Below are 21,753 nucleotides of genomic sequence, written 5' to 3' on the forward strand. Positions count from 1 at the left end.
ACAGTCACAAACTGAATGGTTTGAATCAACAATTAATACATTGGCAATGATAAATTTTTCATCTAGAACTTTTGTGAGCACTACTTTGGCATCCTGGTTGCCTTTTGGTTTTCATTTGTATCTTATTGAAAGGAGCCCCACCCGGCATCAGAAATTGCGAACATACAGTAAAAACAATTATTTCCTTCTTTCTTTCCTCTATTGTTATTCATATTCTAAATTAGACATGTGAATATTATCACACAGAATATTCCAAAAGAAGCACCTCACTTCCTGGTATAACTTGACAGAGTTTTATTAGATGGCTGCTTCAGAGACTTGTAAATAAAAAGTGTTCTAACACCTGCTCCAGGCTTTTTAAAAGTAATTGAGGCAAAACAAAATTCAGGCAATTTACTCCAAGTCTGATTTTCTCTGCACTGAGAAATAAGCCCAAGGTTCCCACCAGAGATTTTCAGATCTTGTTCCTGAGACAGCATCCTTCTCTAATGAGCTCTTGAATTATAATTACATACAGAAAGATAATTACAATGTTTTAGAAACATTTCTTCCAGAAAGCATTTTAACATAACCAGGCAGCCTCAGAAACATATATAGAGCACAAAGTCTACAGATTGTAATTCAGACACAAAATTTGTTCCACTTGTTAACCACAACAGAAAACAATGTATCCACCAGCACCTTCTCTGACTAGCTCTCCTCTTAAATTATACATATATTTAGGAAGTTATAAGAATTTTAATGAATGAAGTTACAGTGCACAGAAAACTAAGCAATGGCAAATAGGTAACGAACAAGGTCAAGTTTTTAATTTACTTAGATTTTAAACACATACATATAGGATAATTTGATTTCTGAAACCCAGAACACTGCACAATACTATCTCATACAAGGAATAATTAAGTTCCTTCTGCTGCCAGCAGCATAGAAAATAGGTGGGGGAAATAGCCTAATGCTTAAAAAAATAGTAATACAGTAAATTCATGAATACAAGCCGCACTGAGTATAAGCCGCATGGCTGGGTGTTGGCAAACATTTCGTTTTTTGTCCATAAATAAGCCGCACCCGAGTATAAGCCGCTCTGTGTTCGCAGCGAGGACCCGCATGCAACAAAGTTGCCAATTAGTAACAGAATCGCGGCAGGGCGCGGTTTACTGGCTCGGCTCGGGCCATGAGGGCTCGGGGCTGCCAACAGGGCTGGGTGGCCCAGCTCGGCGCTGCTGCTCAGCGGGGCCGCTCGGGGCCAGCCGCTGCCACCGCTGGGCTCGGTCACCCCGGCCCGGCGCTGCCCCACGGCGGCAGGGGGGACACAGAGCCTGTCGGCACCTGTGGTGGCTATGGGAGCCGGGGATGAAGCCTGCCTGCTCCTGCGATGGCGGCACGTGGGGACGGGAGCCCCCCGAGCCGCGGGGCCAAGCAGAGAGAGCTGCCCTGCCTTCCCCCGAGTCGCGGGGTCAAGCAGAGAGAGCTGCCCCTGCTTTCCCCGAGCCGTGGGGCCAAGTGGAGAGAGCTGTCCCTGCCTCCTCTGAGCCACGGGGCCAGCAGAAAAGAGCTGCCCCTGCCTCCTCCAAGCCGCAGGGCCAAGAGGAGAGAGCTGTCCCTGCCTCCCCCGAGCCGCGGGGCCAAGCCTAGAGAGCTGTCCCTGCCCCCCCCCGAGTCGCAGGGCCAAGCAGGAGAGAGCTGCCCCCGCCTCCTCCGAGCCGCGGGGCCAGCAGAAAAGAGCTGCCCCTGCCTCCTCCGAGCCACTGGGTCAGCAGAAAAGAGCTGTCCCTGACCCCCCCGAGCCACGGGGCCAGCAGAAAAGAGCTGCCCCTGCCTCCTCCGAGCCGCGGGGCCAAGCAGGAGAGAGCCGCCCCGCCTTCCCCAACCCCTGTGCTGCCTGCGCAGAGCAGCTCCACCCGCCGTGCAACAGAGTATCAATTTGTAACAACCACGTAAATGCAGGGTTTTACTGGCAGGAGTTCGACTTTGCAGTTTGCACTGACTTGGTTTGCACGCCCAGGGTTGAAAATGTCAGAAAATTATTCACATATTGGCCGCACCTGAATATTAGCCGCTTTCACGGTATGAGAGCAAAATTTTGGTCAAAACAGTGCGGCTTGTATTCGTGAAATTACTGTAATTTAAAATCTTCAAGGCTGGTTTATAACTCACATTTCCAACACTTTATATTTTTCTTTATGTGTATAGGTTTCTTTACGTAGATAGGTTTTGAAAGCCATAACTACTAACTAGGACTGCACTTTGTCACTACTGAGAAATACCGATCAGTCCAAAATATGACTTACTAATCTAATTATTAAAACATTAATCATATCTAATTAAGTGCTAGCAGGGCATAATGCAAAAAAGATTGTTTATTCATTTATTTATTGCACAGGAAAAATCTAGGTTTTTACCCAGAAGTGCAGGGAAAATCAGACAAGGATACATTTTCCTAATTTTCTCTGACTGTAAAACTAACAGAAGCAGTTGCTTTTGGAGTTCCAGGTGATTTCTCTTGACATAAATAAATAAACAAATGGCTGAGGTGAATGAACAAATTCCCAGGTTGCTGTTCACTGAAGTCAGCCACAGCTGTCAGTCAAATATTTTTTGTTCTTTCATTTGCCTTAAATAGTCTGTTACTGAAATTCTTGCCAGAAAATTACATGCAATAAAATTCCTTGCAACATGCTAAACTTCTACACTCGCAAAAGAAAGCAAAAGTGAATGGAAAAATTGAGGTGTTGATTTCCACACACACACACATTCACCCACCTCGGGAATGTTTGATTGAAAAATCTCTAGATTGAAGAGATATGTACTAATTAGTATCTGGAAAATACCAAATCAAAACGATTCCTTCTCATTATAACTAGATAAGACATGTTCAGTGTTCAACAGTTTAATCTGTAATACCACAAAATTCAGACTTAAAATTAATGTACCTAGCACACAAAATTGCCCAAGCATACATTGCAAACCTCAGGTGTTCTCTCCAAATAAACAATTTAAGAGCATTATGAAATATGAATCTGTATTCATAGAATCTATGCTGTATTTCATTTCACAAGTAGGTTGCTACAAAATCAATGATTTCTACTCTGCTCTTAGGTAGGAGCTCTATATCCAGCCAAGGGTGGAATACACAACACATGGTAACTATTAAAATATGCTTCAATTTGACCCTTTTTAACTTAGACAAATGAAAACAGTGAAAGACAATGTTTTGATGACACTATTTCATAGTTTTACATAAAGACTATCTAATTTTCCTGCCCATTGAAATTTTCATTGTATGCAAGATCTCACACTGCACAGGACACAGCTCTTGCCTTTGGCAAATAGGTTATCTGGCCTAGAAACTTTCACTCTTGTTTTGAGGTGGAATTTTTTTTTTTTTTACAGTGGGTAACCTAGAGACAAAGATACTTTGGGAAGAGGTTTAAGGATACTGTGCTTGCCCCAAATGCAAAATATTTAGAACCAAACATAATACTTGGCAGATGTTTAAGCCCGGGTTAAAAAGAAATACTGAGTTTTTATCTTTTACCGCCTTTGTATCTTGGTTTTTTGGCAGAAATTTCAGCGAAGCCACATGTGAACCAAAAGTACAGAAGAAAGGAGGTTAAAACCAAAGAACTTCAGTAAAACCACATTTTGCCTTTCCTAAAGTTTCCCTTCTGTTTCCTAAAATCCAAAAAGCATCTAGATGTAAAGTCCTGATGTTGGGGGGTGGGGGAGTTTTAGAAATTTTTCCCATTAGTATGTTAAGCTGGCCAGGGCAGCTTCCCTTTAGCTGTTAAGTGCTCAAGACAAAGGGATGGTTGGGCTGGCCCGATTGCTTGATTGCGGAAGGGGGTTTGAGGGGTGGGGGGTGGATTGGTGGAGTGCTGCTTTGTCCTTCCACGGGTCAGGGGGACACTCACAGCTCGCCGGCTTGAACTCGGGGAGAGAGGTTGCTTTTTCTCCGTGGTGGGATCAGGCCCCTGCACTCCGACTGCTAAAGCTTCCTGCTTCTGAGAACAGCGCTGAGAACCGAGACGCCCACAGTGAGCAGAGTGTTTTCCTCACCCTTCTCCCACCTGGGACGGCCGGTGCCGCCTCACTCCCCTGCTCGTGCAGCAGCCGCAACTGAGAGGCTGCCCTGCCCTACTCCATTGGGACTGTGCGGACGAGGAGGGACATCTGTGACTGGAGAAAGGGACTGAGACTGAGTTTCAATCTGTTCTGTCATTGTTTTTTTTTTTTTCTCATAGCTGATGCTGTTTTTGTTTGTCTTGTAGATATATCAGTAAAGAACTGTTATTCCAAACCCATACCTTTTGCCTGAGAGTTCCTGAATTTCCAAATTATAGTAAACTGGAAGGGAGGGGATTTTCACTATCTATTTTTTGAAAAAAAAAAAAACCTCTCGCCTTTTCCTCTTCCTGGCAATACTGTCCCCTTAAACCAGGACAGATCTTGACATCCAAATGTGGGGCTCGAGGTTAAGGAATAACAGTTCTTCAGTTGCCTGAGATTGTCTTTTTGTGTGCTAGCAACATGTGGTCCAGCAACATGTGGTCCAGTTTAATCTGGTTTGGGCTGCACGTGTTCATACATATATCTCTCCCATTTGCAAACCCTTACATAAACATGGGCCCTATAACTAAGGCCAATGTGACTGTTATCAAACTTGTTTTATGGGTTGACAAGGCGAGGAATTCATGGATTTTTAACTTCCTTTGGAAGGCCGGTACATGGATTCAGGGATACCACACACTAACTGCATGTTTTTGGGGTTACTTTAATAATGGCACCTACTGTGAAGGAATGACACCAGGGGAAATTTTCTCCCAACCCTTCACCCAGATTTTTGGGTCTACCCCACCAGTTTTTGAAGGGTTCAGACTTCCTCTGAATGCTAATGATGTCATACAGTGGCTGGTGTTACTGATAGGCTTGTCCTATTTAACATTAAGAGATAAGGGGGGATTGAGCTGGATAACAACCCTGATACCTACTCCAGAAAATAGGGATGGTGCTGCAGACATTGACCCTGCCCCAGAGACTAGGAATGCTGCCCCAGAGCCTGACCCTGCCCCACAGCACACCTCAGAAAGGAACCACCCGGAGTGGATGGGGGTTCTAGTGAAGGAGATAGGCCAGATGATGAAGGAGTACCTCTCCCCAGCTGGTGAGAAGCCCTGCCATAAAGGGGGAGAATCCAGTGATGCTGTAGTGGAACCCATAGCTGTTACATCTACCCAGGTTCCAGCTGAATTGCAAGGGCACTCACAGCCAGCAGCAGTTGCCCCTGTAGAAACTAGGAAGTCTAAAATGAAAACAAGGCACCTAGAAAAGTAGGACCAGAGAGGAGGGCCCTCACAACCAGCAGGGAAGCCAGAGGTTGAAATCATCACTGAGTCCCTGTCTTATGAAAATCTCCTCAATCTGCGAGAAGATATTGCACAATGGGGTCGGGAGGCTTTGACAACTTGGTTACTTCGGGTCTGGGACCTCATGGGTACAGGTGTGCACTTGGATGGTACAGAGGCAAGAAATTTGGGATCCTTGTCCCAGGACTCAGGTGTGGACCAGATATTCGTAAGGGAGCCAGGCCCACTTACCCTCTGGGAGCAGGCTTTTAATGAGTGTAAGAGAGAGGTTTGTCAACAAAGAAAGAATGCCGGAGCACCTACAATAGAATGCATTGGAAGACCCTTGAGAAGGGATCCAACAGCTGAGAGAGGTGGCAGTACTGGAGGTACTCTTTAGGAGGGATGGACAGCATGACAACGACCCTGACAAGGTCAGGTGCACAGGGCACATGCTGTGGAATCTGGCAAACCTGGGGCCATCTCAATACACCACCTTCATTGCAACTGATTAATGCTGATGAGCACCGAGAAACAGTGAAGCTCTGTTGCTAACAAGCTTAGGGATTTTCACAGTATGATGAATGGTGCATAGTGCAGGCCCAGGTTTCTTCTGTGGTCAAGGATTGCATACAGGCAGGGAAAAGGGAGGAGATGAAGGATGTGAGGGGGATGAGAGGTGACATAAGTGAGATGAGGGAGGAGATCAGGAAGATCACGGCAGCACCAGTGTGAGCCTCATACCCCAAGGTTACAGCCCAATGCCCCCCAGCTAGTGAAAGAGGGTACACCCCACGAACTGACCCATTTTTTTTCTGTGTGACCATGGGGAAGACATGGGAAAATGGGATGGGAAACCCACTTCTGTCCTGGCATCACCGGTGCATCAACTCAGGGAGGGAAATGCTAACCAAGGGAGCTACACTAAAGTGAAGGCAGCCTCAACTTCCCATGACCAAGGTGCTGGGCATTACAGAAGGGAGAATGATCTGTCAGACCCACTTGAAGGAACCTCCACTATGTATGTTCAGGAAAGGAAAAATAGCCAGGGCTAGAGGGGCCCTGCCTCTAGCCAGGGAGAGGAACAGGATAGCAGAGTCTATTGGATGTTATGGATCCGATGGCCTGGCACATCAGAACCACAAGAATATAGGGTATTAGTTGATACTGGTTCACAATGCACCCTAATACCATCAGAACATGTGGGGGAAGAGCATGTTTCCATTGTTGGGGTGACGGGGAGATCACAGGAATTGTCTTTGCTGGAAGCTGAGGTGAGCCTGACAGGGGAGGGGTGGCAGAAACATCCAATTGTAACTGGCCCAGAGGCACCGTGCATTCTAGGCATAGACTTTCTCAGGAGTGGCTACTACAAAGACCCAAAGGGATACAGATGGGCTTTTGGAATAGCTGCTGTAGTGGTAGAGGGCATTAAGCAGTTGAACACCTTGCCTGGACTGTCAGAAAACCCATCTGCAGTGGGACTCCTGAAGGTGGAAGAGCAACGAGTGCCAATTGCCACCTCAACAGTGCACCGCCGGCAGTACCGGACGAATCGAGATGCCGTGATCCCCTTCCACAAGATGACCCATGAGCTGGAGAGTCAAGGGGTGGTCAGCAAAACCCACTCACCCTTCAACAGCCCCATCTGGCCCGTGCGCAAGTCTGATGGAGAATGGAGACTGACTGTGGACTATCGTGTGTTGAACGAAGTGACTCCACCACTAAGCGCTGCCGTGCCGGACATGCTGGAGCTCCAGTACGAGTTGGAGTCCAAGGCAGCAAGGTGGTATGCCACCATTGACATTGCCAACGCATTTTTCTCCATTCCTCTGGCAGCAGAGTGCAGGCCTCAGCCTTGCCTTTACATGGAGGGGACGTGAAGTACACCTGGAATCGTCTGCCCCAGGGGTGTAAACACAGCCCCACCATCTGCCATGGACTGATCCAGGCTGCACTGGAAAAGGGTGAAGCTCCAGAACACCTTCAATACATCAATGACATCATTGTGTGGGGGAACACGGTAGTGGAGGTATTTGAGAAAGGAGAAAAGATCATCCAGATTCTGCTGAGAGCCGGCTTTGCCATTAAAAAGAGCAAAGTCAAAGGACCTGCCCAAGAGATCCAGTTCCTGGGAGTAAAGTGGCAAGATGGATGGCGCCAGATCCCCACTGAGGTCATCAATAAGATCACCGCAATGTCTCCACCAACCAGCAAGAAGGAAACACAAGCTTTCCTAGGTGCCATAGGTTTTTGGAGAATGCACATTCCCGAGTACAGTCAGATTGTGAGCCCTCTCTACCTGGTCACCCGTAAAAAGAACGATTTCCACTGGGGTGCTGAGCAGCAGCAAGCCTTTGCCCAGATCAAGCAGGAGATCGCTCATGCGGTAGCCCTTGGCCCAGTCAGGACGGGACCAGAGGTGAAGAATGTGCTTTATTCTGCAGCCGGGAACCATGGCTTGTCCTGGAGCCTTTGGCAGAAGGTGCCTGGGGAGACTCGAGGCCAACCTCTGGGATTCTGGAGCCGAAGCTACAGAGGGTCTGAAGCCAATTACACTCCCACAGAAAAGGAGATCTTGGCTGCCTATGAAGGAGTCCAAGCTGCCTCAGAGGTGATTGGGACAGAAGCACAACTCCTCCTGGCACCCCGACTACCAGTGCTGGGGTGGATGTTCACAGGAAAGGTTCCCTCTACCCAACACGCCACCAACACCGCATGGAGCAAGTGGATTGCCCTCATCACGCAACGCGCCCGCATCGGAAACCCAAATCGCCCTGGGATTTTGGAGATAATTACGAACTGGCCAGAGGGTGAAAACTTTGGTCTCGTCGATGACGAGGAGCAAGAACAAGTGAGCCGCGCTGAGGAAGCCCCACCGTATAACCAACTGCCAGCAGATGAAACATGCTACGCTCTTTTCATCGATGGCTCCTTCCGCATCATGGGGATGAACCGGAAGTGGAAAGCAACCATATGGAGCCCCACACGACAGGTTGCACAAGCTACCGAAGGATAAGGTGGATCAAGTCAACTTGCTGAACTCAAAGCTGTTCAGCTGGCCCTGGACATTGCTGAAAGAGAGAAGTGGCCAAAGCTCTACGTTTATGCTGACTCGTTGATGGTAGCCAATGCTCTGTGGGGTTGGCTGGAAAGGTGGAAAAAGGCAAACTGGCAACATAGAGGAAAACCAGTCTGGGCTGCTGATGAGTGGAAAGACATTGCCACCCGGGTAGAGAAGCTACCCGTGAAAGTTCGTCAGGTGGATGCCCATGTCCCCAAGAGTTGGTTAATGAGGAACACTGACACAACAAGCAGGTAGATCAGGCCTCAAAAATAGAGGTGTCAAAAATAGACTTGGATTGGCAACACAAGGGAGAATTGTTCCTGGCTCGATGGGCCCATGATGCCTCAGGTCATCAGGGCAGAGATGCCACGTATAAGTGGGCACGAGACCGAGGGGTGGATCTAACCATGGACAGTGTTTCTCAGGTTATCCATGACTGTGATACGTGCGCTGCCATCAAGCAAGCCAAGTGGGTCAAGCCTCTCTGGTATGGTGGACGTTGGTCCAAATATAAGTATGGGGAGGCCTGGCAGATTGACTACTAAAACTGCCTCAAACCTGCCAAGGCAAGTGCTACGTGCTGACCATGGTGGAAGCCACCACCGGATGGTTGGAGACCTACCCTCTGTCTCACGCCACTGCTCGGAACACCATTCTGGGCCTTGAGAAACAGGTCCTTTGGAGGCATGGTACCCCTGAGAGAATTGAGTCAGACAACAGGACTCATTTCAAGAACAGCCTCATAAACAGCTGGGCTAGGGAACACAGCATTGAGTGGGTGTACCACATCCCCTACCATGTACCAGCAGCTGGGAAGGTCGAATGGGGCAATGGCCTGCTTAAAACCAGCTTGAAAGCACTTGGTGGGGGGACTTTCAAGAACTGGGAGAGTAATCTACCAAAGGCCACATAGTGAATACCCAAGGTTCCACTAACCGAGCAGGCCCTGCCCAATCTGAGCTCTTGGGAACACCAGATGGGGATAAGGTTCCAATGGTACACATGAGAGGTATGCTAGGGAAAACTGTTTGGGTGAACTCTGCCTCCAGCAAAGACAATCCTGTCCATGGGGCAGCTTTTGCTCAAGGACCAGGTTGTACCTGGTGGGTGATGCAAAAGGATGGAGAAACCCGATGCATACCCCAAGGAGACCTTGTCCTAGGGTGAACTATCTATGGTACTGTGTCTGTAACTGTATGCATGTATATAATTTAAAGGTTTGAATTTGATGCAGTATGTTAACATGGAAAAATCTGGGGTGGATAATGTTGATGGGTGGGGGAGTTTTAGAAATTTTTCCCATTATTACGTTAAGCTGGCCGAGGTGGCTCCCCTTTAGCTGTTAAGTGCTCAAGACAAAGGGATGGTTGGGCTGGCCCGATTGCTCGATTGCGGAAGGGGGTTTGAGGGGTGGGGGGTGGATTGGTGGAGTGCTGCTTTGTCCTTCCACAGGTGGGGGGACTCTTGCAGCTCGCCGGCTTGAACTCGGGGAGAGAGGTTGCTTTTTCTCCGTGGTGGGATCAGGCCCCTGCACTCCGACTGCTAAAGCTTCCCACTTCTGAGAACAGCGCTGACAACCGGGATGCCCATGGTGAGCAGAGTGTTTTCCTCACCCTTCTCCCACCTGGGACGGCTGGTGCCGCCTCACTCCCCTGCTCGTGCAGCAGCCGCGACTGAGAGGCTGCCTGCCCTGCTCCATCGGGACTGTGCGGACGAGGAGGGGCATCTGTGACTGGAGAAAGGGACTGAGACTGAGTTTCGTTCTGTTCTGTCACTGTTTTTTTTTCTCATAGCTGATGCTGTTTTTGTTTGTCTTGTAGATATATCAGTAAAGAACTGTTATTCCAAACCCATACCTTTTGCCTGAGAGTTCCTGAATTTCCAAATTATAGTAAACTGGGAGGGAGGGGATTTTCACTATCCATTTTTGAAAAAAAAAACCTCTCGCCTTTTCCTCTTCCTGGCAATACTGTCCCTTTAAACCAGGACACCTGACTTCAGGACTTTAGTGAACCATATATGCCTTTAAAAGGATTTCAGAATTCTGTCTGGAATGAAGACACATTCATAGTCTTGCACATTACAACTGTATTATTTGGGTAGTGCAGGAGGATAAAAATCGAGAAGCAATTCTATCTTAAGCCAAAGTACTAGGGTAGCATTCAACACTTGGGGAAAGCAGGTAAAAAAAAGTGCATGTGTTATTTGCTTCTTAGTACAAATTTTACAGTAATTACTAATTATATATTTATGATGGAGTTTACAGGGTAACCATAATGTTCAACAGAAAAACTTTAAAATCTGATTCTTATAAATAAAGTATTATATAAGGAACATTGTAGATTAAAGTAATGTTTTATATTTTATTACCTAGTTGTCTTTAAATTCTAGAAAAAGGAAATAGATTCTACATACCTTTGAAATATTACTTGATCGACTTGTGGAACGCCCTGGGGATTTGTCATTCTGGAAAACATAATTAAAAGATGAAAAAAAGTTTGTCATTTGGATTTTACCTTTTGTGTGATTGTGATTGCACAGAGATTCACCTCTATTTTTCTTCAGTTTGGCTACTGACTGTACAATGGAAGACAATTCAAGAAATAAACCATCACAATACTCTTGCAAATTACATGAGTAAATGTTTTTTTAAAAGTTCTGTATGAAATTAATGTTAGCATTTAATTACTGTCAGTTTATTTTGCAGTTTTTTAGAAAAAACATTTCAAGTCAAAGATCAAGGATTCATCAGAGCTTCTCATGAAAACTGGTACTTATGTATGAAAACAAACGTTCAATGACAAAAACTTCCCAGTCACACTGAACATATTCCTGCTTTTAAATAATTAGAATTTGTGCTCTAGGAAAATTAGCTGTACTAGATGACTTCCTGGACAGATATGTTCTGAGAAAAACAAATTGTGACCATGCAGAAATGCAGTTCAGTTTAACATCTACTGCTCCATCCCCTCTCACTCTTGTAAGCAACATATGTACACAAACCAACGCTACAGGCTGAAGTGCAGCGTTGAAGGGAGTGGAGAAGGGGTTCAAAACTTTGTTCAGTATTTAACATTTCCCTGGCAATTGTTTCAGTTTCATTTACACTGAAGGGTAAGGTATTTCAGAAACAGGACTCATTCCCTTAGTAAACGCCCATCTCTCAAGAGAATCATGAAAATATTTTTCTCAGCTCTTGAGAATGTAGGTTCAAACACTCAAGTGAAACATTCACGGCAACAAGACTGACTTTTACCTAGGAGTTGAACTAGATATCACGTGTGTAAACCTGTTAGATAACCTACTTGGAGGAACAGGGTGTCAAAACCCAAAGCAGAGCTTTCACTTCTGCAGCATTATTTGAAATTCATGCATCATGCAAACACATACATGCACACATATCCAAAAGAGGTTTTCAACTTGACTATGACCCATCTCTTCTCAACCTGTATTCAATAAAACTATAGAAAAATACAGAAGGTTCCAGCTGCCAAAGGACAAATTTCCTCCTCCATTAATGCATGTCTAGTCTAGAAATTAGTATTTCCCCAATACTTTGTGGCACGGAACAATTTCGTGGTGGCAAAAATGGCCAAAAAGAAACCTTAGACAATTTGTCAGCAAACATTTAGAAAAAAACTCCGCTTTTATTTGTCATTTTTGTACTTAAAACACCACTTTGATCTCAATCCCGGTAAGCACATCCATATGAAAAAGTAGTTTTAAAACTATGCCTTGTTTCATATACCTATGTATCTTTCTTTCTCTAGACTGTAGATGGCTTATGCTTTTATTCCATCCCTCAGTACCATCATTTTTTTGTACTGCAAATATAAATATCCTGAACAATCTCTCTTTCTACTTTCTCTTCACAGGCACTAAGTAGCACAATGGACACTTGTCACCAAAATCAAGCATCACTGAGCTCCCTGACTGCACAGCACTCTACATTTTATTCTATCATAGAAGCTAAACCTCAGGATAACCACCTTTAGGTTTATTTGTCACTCTTTTTTTTTCTTTTTAAGAACAGTTTAGAAAAAATAAATTCTTCAAGTTATGCATTCATTTTTTGCATTTTGTCCTTGAGGCTGGGCTCACTTTGAACAGGGATGTGGAACAGATGATCCTTTCTGACCTGAAGTATCCTGTGACTCAAATATTACTTCTGTGGTATATTATCCAATGCAGCTTCAGTAATAAATTTTTAATTCCTTGTCCTTTCTCAATGACATTAAATATACACAGTTTTGAATGTCTGCATTTATATCCATAGAAAATACACTTTGGATATTCTGGGTACATCATTTGGAGAAGCTCTGCTTTGACCTCAAAATAATAGAAGTTATGGACCCATGAAATTAGTTCCCTTTTGTGGTTAGAAATTTTGAATGGGGATCACAGCAGAAAAACTCCCTGCTAAAAGCATGCAGCCTTTATTGTCCATCCCTTGGACTGAAAAATATATTGTGTTTTGTGATAGCATACTGAACCTTGGAACCCTAACTTCTTTTCTTTCAACAATCCATCATTCAAGATTCATTTTCAAAATCTGTTTCTTGACTACTGCTCTCCAGGCTTTTTACATGATTCATGCTTCTCTCTGGTACATTATCTCCTTCACTTGGGTTGTAACAAGATTCTGACTCTACAACTGAAAATTCACAGCATCCACAGTCTGCAAAGTACTGCTTATACACTGAATTGTCTAAACTGGGAGAAAGAGTGCTGTCTCAACAGTTTTTTTGAAAAACAGAGAAATAAATTTAATCATCATTACTAGGTTTAGGTATTTCATGGCGATTTATCCTGAAAACCACAGTATAAATAGAACAAAAAGTGTTGCACTAAATTACAGTACCTAAATCAAATATAGAATTCTTCAATGAAGTTTCTATTCAATTTGCATGACTATTCATACAACAAAAGAACAGAATAGAAAAATTATGGCAAAATCACTTTTGAAATGTGTAATTAAAGAGTGCCTGCGTACTTCTGCTTTAGTGATTTCTTTTTACAAAGTACTCACATTGTTAAGAATAATTGATTTTTGTTATAGCTAAGTGAAGAACTTTATTGCAGAATGCTTTCCCTACAGGCTTCCTAAACAGTAAGGGTTTTTTCTTATTTTTGCACAGATTCAATATTAATTTACATTTTAAAAGTTAACAATGAAACAAACTATGCTGAGTTGGAAGAGACCCACAAGGACCATGGACTCCAACTCCAGGCCCTGCACAGGGCAGCCTCAAGAGTCACACCATGGGCCTGAGAGCATTGTCCAAACACTTCTTGAACTCTAAGGCTGTGAGTGAGACCAATGGTGCTGTGACCATTTCCCTTGGGAGCCGCCTGTTCCAGTGACCAATCATCCTCTGGCTGAAGAACCTTTTTCTGATATCCAACCTAAACCTGCCCTGACACAGCTACAGGCCATTCCTTCTGGTCCATTCCCACTGGTCACCACAGAACAGGAATAAGTGCCTGCCCCTCCTGTGCCCCTCACAAGGAAGCTGCAGACTGCGATGAGATTTCCCTTCAGTCTCCTCTAGGCTGAACAGACCAAGTGACCCCAGCTCCTCCTCACATGGCGTCTCTTCAAGGCCCTTCACCATCTTTGTGACTCTCCTTTGGACACTCTCTAATGCCTTAATATCTTTTTTATGTTGTGGTCCCCAAAACTGCATACAGGACTCGAGGTGAGGCCACAGCACTGTAGAGTAGAGGAAACACATCTCCAAAGACATATATATTCAAATATCTATACATATTTTTGTGCATCAAGGAAATCAGATTCAATTTCCTTAGTCCTTAAATCAGATTATTTCAAAGAAAATCGCATTCACCTGTTAGAATTAATTATTTAGTGTCTGTAAAGAGTATTTTTTACTTTGTGACTGAGTTTTCTAAATTTAAACACACACACACAGAGTCCTGTGTGAAAACAAGATATTCAGAGAGAGTTCTCAATAAAATTCCTTAACTATGTTTTCATCTAGTCAACAAAATAGCAAAACAGCTCTTCCCAAGACTCCTCTTGGACGGGCATGAGCTTTTTAGGTTCTTTTATGAAGACCTTACTGAAATGCCTCTCCTTATTACCAGATGTCCTGTACCACCAATATCTCATCTCTTCTATCCCAGGATACATCCTGCAAACACTCATCAGGTATCTTTTCTAAAACGTGATAGCAGAAAAATAAGTTCCATGAATTATTCTACTTGAATATCAAGAAAAATCAGTCTGTGTTTGTGAATTTCCAAAAACAGTAATTTCACGATTATAAACCGCACCATTTTGACTAAAATTTTGCTCCCAACCCAGAAGTGCAGTTTACACTCAGAAGCGGCCAATATATGAACAAATTTTGGAAATTTCCCAACCCGGAAGTCCGAGCCCACAGCAGCCCCAAGCCAAGTTGGAGCCTGCCAGGCCCCGGGCGGCGGGGCAGCAGCGGCGCAGCGGCAGCACTCCCCGGCCCTGGGAAGCACAGCAGTGCTCCATAGCCCCAGGAAGCGCAGCGGCAGCAGCCGGGCATGCCACACCCCCACTTCCCAGAGGAAGCGGCTGGGCACGCCGCACCCCTGCTTCCTGGTGGCAGTGGCGAGCGGGGCTGGGGCCACTCCCTGGCGGCCACCCCAAGCAGGGCCGAGCCAGTAAACTCCGTGATCATGCGATTCTGTTACTAATTGGCAACTTTGTGAAAGTTGCACGCGGATCCTCGCTGCGAACAAAAGTGTGGTTTATAATCCAGTGTGGCTTATATATGGACAAAGACCTAAACGTTGCCGACACCCAGAGCTGTGGCTTATAATCAGGTGCGGCTTGTAATCATGAAATTACTGTAATTAGATCACTTACAAGGATATAATTGAAAATGTAGCTCAATCTTCAATATAAATTCTGGGAGAAAGACAAAGGAGAAATAACACCACAAAAATTCAGAGTAGACATGTTCATGAAAGTGTTTTGGGAGCACGCAGCTGTCCCATCATATAATAAAAATTAAAAAAGAAAATTAAAAATCTGTATGCAATCAGTAATTAAAATGATTAAAAATAAGTGCAAAATCTCTTTTCCTACTATAGTAAGCTACCTGCCAAAACTTAATTTCAGCCCAAGACTGTTTTTTAAGTGATTTTTTTTTCAGGGATCATCTTAAATCTTAACCCATTAAACTTTCTAATATTTAGATACAGCTCCTTTTTTTTCCCTGTTTTTTTCCTGGTTTTTTCCTGTTTTTTTTTTTAAGGGTTTTTTTTTTTTTTTTTTTTTTTTTTTTTTTTTTACTTTGGAAATGCTACTTGTAATGCTTACAAACAGATTTTCGTTTTTAAAGCACAGGAATAAAACCCTTACTGGGAAGAAGAAGAGGTTAGTAATAACAAATTTCTAAAATAATGCTGTGAACAGTTCAGGCTCTCATTTTAAAGAGGAAAGTAGGAAATTAGCTAGTTGCTTTGTGGCTCATATATAAATATTCATACACACGGTTAACGATTTTAAGTCTTGCTGGGCAGCACAGCACATTTTAAACTAATCCATTTGTCTGGTTTCTTTCCTTAGCTGCCCTTTGCTAGCTGCCCAGCTGACCCAAGCACCTTGCTAATGAATTGTACTTCATCTCTTTGAAGTGAGCACGAAAGCATCAAGAATTAATCAGAATATCTCAGTTCACAGAAGAATCTTAAGCAACAGCTTTTGTCACACAAATACAATCAACCCACCCCTCAGAAAAACCCTTTTACAAAATACTTTGTCATAGTTTTCTCTTTTGTGGAGTCTAATTTTTGCATTTCAGTGGTGTGCTGCTTCACACATCTGTGCACAGTCCTCAGCCTTGGAGTTCCATTACAAGACTGTAATGACAGATATCGATCTGTAAGTCATGTCACAACATGTCACAAAAATAAATGCCTCCTGAATGTAAGCAAAACACAGGCCAAACAAACACAGTTTTTCCTGCCTCAAGTGCTTCTTCCCATAGTACTGCATCACTGGATCTGCACAGGACCCTTCTCTCAGCACCTTTTCCCTTCTAGAGCCTTCTCTCAGCACCTTTTACCTTCTGGAATTCTGAATAGGAGCAGAAACTGCTTTCCCTTTATGGCCTGAGCTATCACACACACAGATGATGTCAAGTAGGAATATCAGTCGCTGAAAGAGCAGGAACTGACACTATTAAAATTCATGTATAGACTGGATACACTTATTTCAATATCTCAACATGAAAATGAAAAGAAAAAAATCACAAACCAGGCAACATTTGCTTTAAATGTTAAACAAAAACTCCAAAGCCCATAATTATCTAAGACATAAACACACTGTAATTACTGGGCATCATGCAAAATTCTACGGGAATCCAGAATTTTTTCAATATGACAGAACTGCTAGATTCAAAGTGTCAAGTTACAGGAAAAAAAGATCACTGCAAATATTAAAGACTGTGATACAGATGCAACCTTTAATTAAAAGAATGAAGTAGAGACAACAGTACCCATTAATAAAATTAAATATCAACAAAATACACAGAATATTACCATTTGTATTATTCATATATACTGTATCACATATATAAAAATAAAACATCTAAAAACACATAACTATCTCTTGATCTGTTTGTATGAATAGATGTGTAAATGTATAGATATGTAAATTTATTGTCTACTAGTTCTCTGCTGCTGCAAATAGCCAGAGCTATGATAATACTGTCTCTCCATGGTTATTGCTACACTAACAAAAAACTATTTCTGCTTTTTATGTTGAGGTTTGTGTTTTTAAAACCAATACAAGCATAATACTGTTTATTTAAAATTATTTATGCCAAGAAGACAATATTAATACTGACAGAGCATACACCCTGCCTCTTGGACAGCTTGAACTCGGACAGCCTTTTCTCCATGGGAAAGAAGACGGGGGGGAATCAGTTGCTGGTGATAACATCCGAACAAATTCAGAGTAACTGGCAATTCCTAAACAGGTTTGATGTGGGGAATTTAGGTTCAGAGAGGAAGCCAAAGTAGATTTTAGCTCTAAAATTATACTGAGAAAAAAAACCTATCATCACTGACAGTTATCTTTTATTTTTCATGCAATTATTCTCAGTGCTGCTACATATTTTATCTATTTTTTTCATACTTTCAAATATTCAACAGTCAGAAATCAAATTCTTCTTACAAATGAATCATACCACTAAATCACCAAATATAAAACTATTGGCAGTCAAATCTATATTTGAAAATGTAAGAAAATCTATCTCCGTTCTTTGTAAACAAATAACTTGCTTATTCTAAGAAATTTTAACTTCACTAAGAAGTTCAACATTAATGTCAAATTGCCTACAAGGTCACTAGGGGAAAGGCAGAAGGAGAAGATGAATGTAAACATACTGAAGTTCTCTGTTGTACAGCACAATGGTGCAAAACCAGCCAATTATCACAAAAAGGGTTCTGACAATGCTGAAGCATTTCAAAATGCCATTCTGACTGTCATCCGTGGAAATAGACGACATATTCCAGTGTGGAATAAAAAAATTAGTTAATTAATTACCTTAGAAGCTGTAGATTTGCCTCCTTTATATATGGGTAGGAGAGCATATAGCAATGATCAAGGAACCTACTTGTTGATTGCCTATTGGGTAACTTTACTTAAGAATAATGTACAAGTGCTTTACTTGTCATAGACCCTGTCACTTATTGTGCAACTGAAAAATCCCTGTTGCCAGACCTGCAGCACAGAAGATCGTAAAAATTTTACATTACTTTACATTTACTTACACTGTAATAAGGTTTGGAGTTAAACATTTTAGGAAGTTTTCTTTTTCAGCATTTTATCCTCTAAAAAATTTACAATGCCACTAACTGTATGGCACAGGCATACTGCTGTGTTATGGCTGCTTCTTGCCCTGGTATCTCTAGTGTGCCAGACTCCATATCAGTCTCAGTGTGTCAGGGTGTTTTTTCAGTGTAAGCTGCTAATAAGCATGATAAATACATCAGAATCTGACCCACCATCCTTTCGAGTTGAAAATGCTAATTACACTTTAATGAGGCTCAAGGCACTTTCCATCACAGGCCAAGACGAGTCAATAGCATGCTTCTTATTAAGGCTTTCACAGTGAAGCTTTTACCTGCAATTACATTCATATCTTCCATGTTGCAACATTCAGTTACTTTCTCTATGTTGCACAGATATCCAAGGTCAAAGCTGTTTTCAAATGGGAACAAATGCACCATTAAAAAAAAAAAAAAAAAAAAAAAAAAGAAAAATACTGCATTGAATCAGCCTTGAAACAAAATGCAGGCATGCAGAGAATACAGTCAGAAAGCATTATACTAAACACTCACCTGATGCAAGTAAAATCCCTTTCTCAGAACACAAAAAAGGCCAGATTTTAATTCATTCTACCACATGTAGCAAAAATGAAAAGTTCCAAGAAATCCTCGCCAAAATTACAAATGAAATAACCATGAAGCTGGGAATTTGTTCAACACAAATCAGTTAACAGACAATATGCGTCACATTGCCCTTCACTGATTAAGAGGTAAGAATCTAGTCAGAGGTTTTTACAGGAAAATTACTTTTGGCAATTAAATTGCCTATTAAAATGAGAATGAGGTTTGTGCTGTGTTGTAACCCAATACCCTACTGTTTTGGGAATGGTATGTCCCTTTAGCCCTGTGACCCCTGCAGGACCGGTGGACTGGCCCCTGCGGTGGGATTGGCCAGAGGCCAAGGCTGACCCCTCCCCTTTCCTGACCCAGAGAAAAACCCTGAGCCCACGTGTGGCTCGCTCTCTTTATCCCCATCTCCTGCTCTGACCACATGGAAGCCTAAGAATAAAGCAGAATACCAACCCTGGGAGATAGAGCCTCTAATGTCCTTCTGTTCTACATGAAACAGCATCCAAGGCCAGCTCTGCAAGGTATTTGGGGGGCCAGGCCCTAGGGTGCAGTTTCAGTGCTGGCTTTGGCTGGGATAGTTTTCTTCATAGTAGCTGGTATGGGGCTGTTTGGACTGTGCTGGAAACAGTATTGATAATTCAGGTACATTTTGGTGGCTCACAGGAACAAGTGCCAATGAGAAGTACCAGTATGTACATTATTCAATACAATGCATCCCAATCTGACAAATGTCTCCACTTAGCTCTACTAGGAGGTGAAAGTCTCTAAGGATAAACTGGGGCAATAAGCAGTACACTGTTGAGCGGCAACAGCCCGGTCACAGTGGATCTTTCTGCTTACTTGGTCTCGGGCATTACATCAGACTGAACCTACTGACAGAGAAGTTTGTGGCACTCCTCTTTTCTAAAAAAACCCCATCTTCTATCACCCAGCTCACTTCCAAATGACACAATCTATCAGAGACTAGAGACAACAATATCCTAACCAATTTCTAGGTTAACATACTCTAAACCCCCCATAGTTTCACATGATTGTTTTCACTCTTTAAATAGATGTCAAATTCTCATACAACACTAGTTTCACTCACTGAATCCATCAGTTGACAGACAGTATTTTAACCTTAAGAAAACTCACAAGCATCTAACCCAAGGTTGTTCGCTAAGATTAGGCATTCTAAAATACTTAGGATACAAAAAGATATGCTGACTCAGGAATTGTGTGGTGAACGCCATGTATGAAGCATAGCACTGCATGAAAAATCTAATAAAATTAGCTGCCTATGCTCTGTACCTTGGATGCCTGTTTTATCCAAAGCTGACCATATAACTGAAAATTAAAATCTGCAAAGACAGATACTGGACAAGCGAAATTTGCCTTTTTTTTAAAATTAAAAAGTCACAGAAAAAAAGCAAGGAAGACTTAAAAACCAATAAACTGCTTAAAAGTAAATTAAAAATCAATAACTTGCTAGTCAGTACTCTAATGATATACCCTGGTATTACCAAGATATATGGAATACTATTTGCAAAGGGTACTAAATAAAAAATACAGAGGTATAACATTAATTACAACTGAAGAAAATATTATTAAAATAAGTGAATTAAAAAAAAAAAGAGGCAAATATAAGGGAAAAGAGATGGAATGAAAACTAATGCTTCCCCTGTTTTGTCAAAATATGGAACCATATAAAGAGTTTTCTCTACTTCTCTTATAAACATTTTTTCTATGCATTTAGGCATTTTAAAAAGCTTGAGCTTAAAGACAAAAGAGAATCCTACAGGCAGGCTGAGCAATTGCATGAATTCATCACTGTTAAGTTTTACACCAGAGAACTGTGCACTTACTGACACTCAATACAAGGCTCCAACTTTTCTGACACAGTGTCTGTAGATTTACTTGTCACAATTAGAAACACAGCTTGGCCTCCAAACATCTCATTAAAGTTTTTCTTTTCCACTGCTATTTGCCAAGTTACTTCTCTTCAGCAAAAACAGAGACCTTAAAATTATCATTGAATCAATGTCTAACTGCACCCTATTTAATTTCTATCATCTCACTATGTTAATCAGAACACTTTAGCTAAAATAGGCAAGCCATAGAATTTTAGATTTCCACATGTCAAAACCACCTTCTGCTACTTGTATGCTCATTATTAAATTACCTGGCAATTATAAACAAACTGCATGATTGCAACAACACTTGATTTACATTTATTTAATACTGAAAGCATGCTATGGGGATTTTGGGATTGGGCGTGGTTGATAAAGATACCTTACCTTGAAAAACTGAAAATGTTTTATATTTCTTCTTCTTGACATTTCTCAGCTATAGAAAATGAAGAAAAACTATTCCCACACACACTCCCTTTTTTCCCCTCTAAAATACAAATGCAATTAACAGCTTGAAGGATTTAATCTGCCAATCTGTTTTTCTAATGTAAGACTAGCAGTCCAGCTTAAGTTTTATTACTTCTGGACAGGTGTTAAGTGTCACTGTATGTCAACCAAGATATGTCACTCCACATAACTTGGTTTCAGATATGAAATAAAGCAACTCTTTAATTATCACTTATTTTCACACAATATTACCCTTCTTAAATGGGTTTGACATATAGAACAAGAAAGTGAAATAGAATCTTCTTCACTTTGAATAGAAGGCTTCCTCACAAGCTATCATTTTGTCTTTCTCTGGGATAAACAGACATGCAACACAATAAATTTCACTGTAGCACTCTTAAATGGAATGTGTCATTTACAGATCACATATTTAGGCATTTCCATCTTAATCAATAAAGATATGTTTTTTCATTCAGTCTTGTACAACATGGCAGTACTTTAGTAACTGTAATCCCTAATCTGCTCAGTGGTCTGGATTTACTGTGGAAGTTGGACAGGAGAAACAACAAAATTCTCAGGAGGATCCAAAACAAGTTTTTCTTGC

The 21,753-nt window shown here is 42.2% G+C and overlaps 1 protein-coding gene across 7 annotated transcripts in view; it reads right to left on the reverse strand.

Moving 5' to 3' along the window:
* Nucleotides 1-21,753, reverse strand: part of MARCHF1 (membrane associated ring-CH-type finger 1) — a 262,292-nt gene that overhangs the window by 46,762 nt on the left and 193,777 nt on the right. For all 7 annotated transcript variants that reach the window (XM_033061054.1, XM_033061049.1, XM_033061052.1 and 4 more), the window contains one exon: nt 10,825-10,875. In XM_033061054.1, the coding sequence (XP_032916945.1) occupies nt 10,825-10,875 (51 nt within the window). The remainder of the gene's footprint in view (nt 1-10,824; nt 10,876-21,753) is intronic.

This window comes from Catharus ustulatus, chromosome 5 (assembly GCF_009819885.2).
Source record: "Catharus ustulatus isolate bCatUst1 chromosome 5, bCatUst1.pri.v2, whole genome shotgun sequence".
Taxonomy (NCBI): domain Eukaryota; kingdom Metazoa; phylum Chordata; class Aves; order Passeriformes; family Turdidae; genus Catharus; species Catharus ustulatus.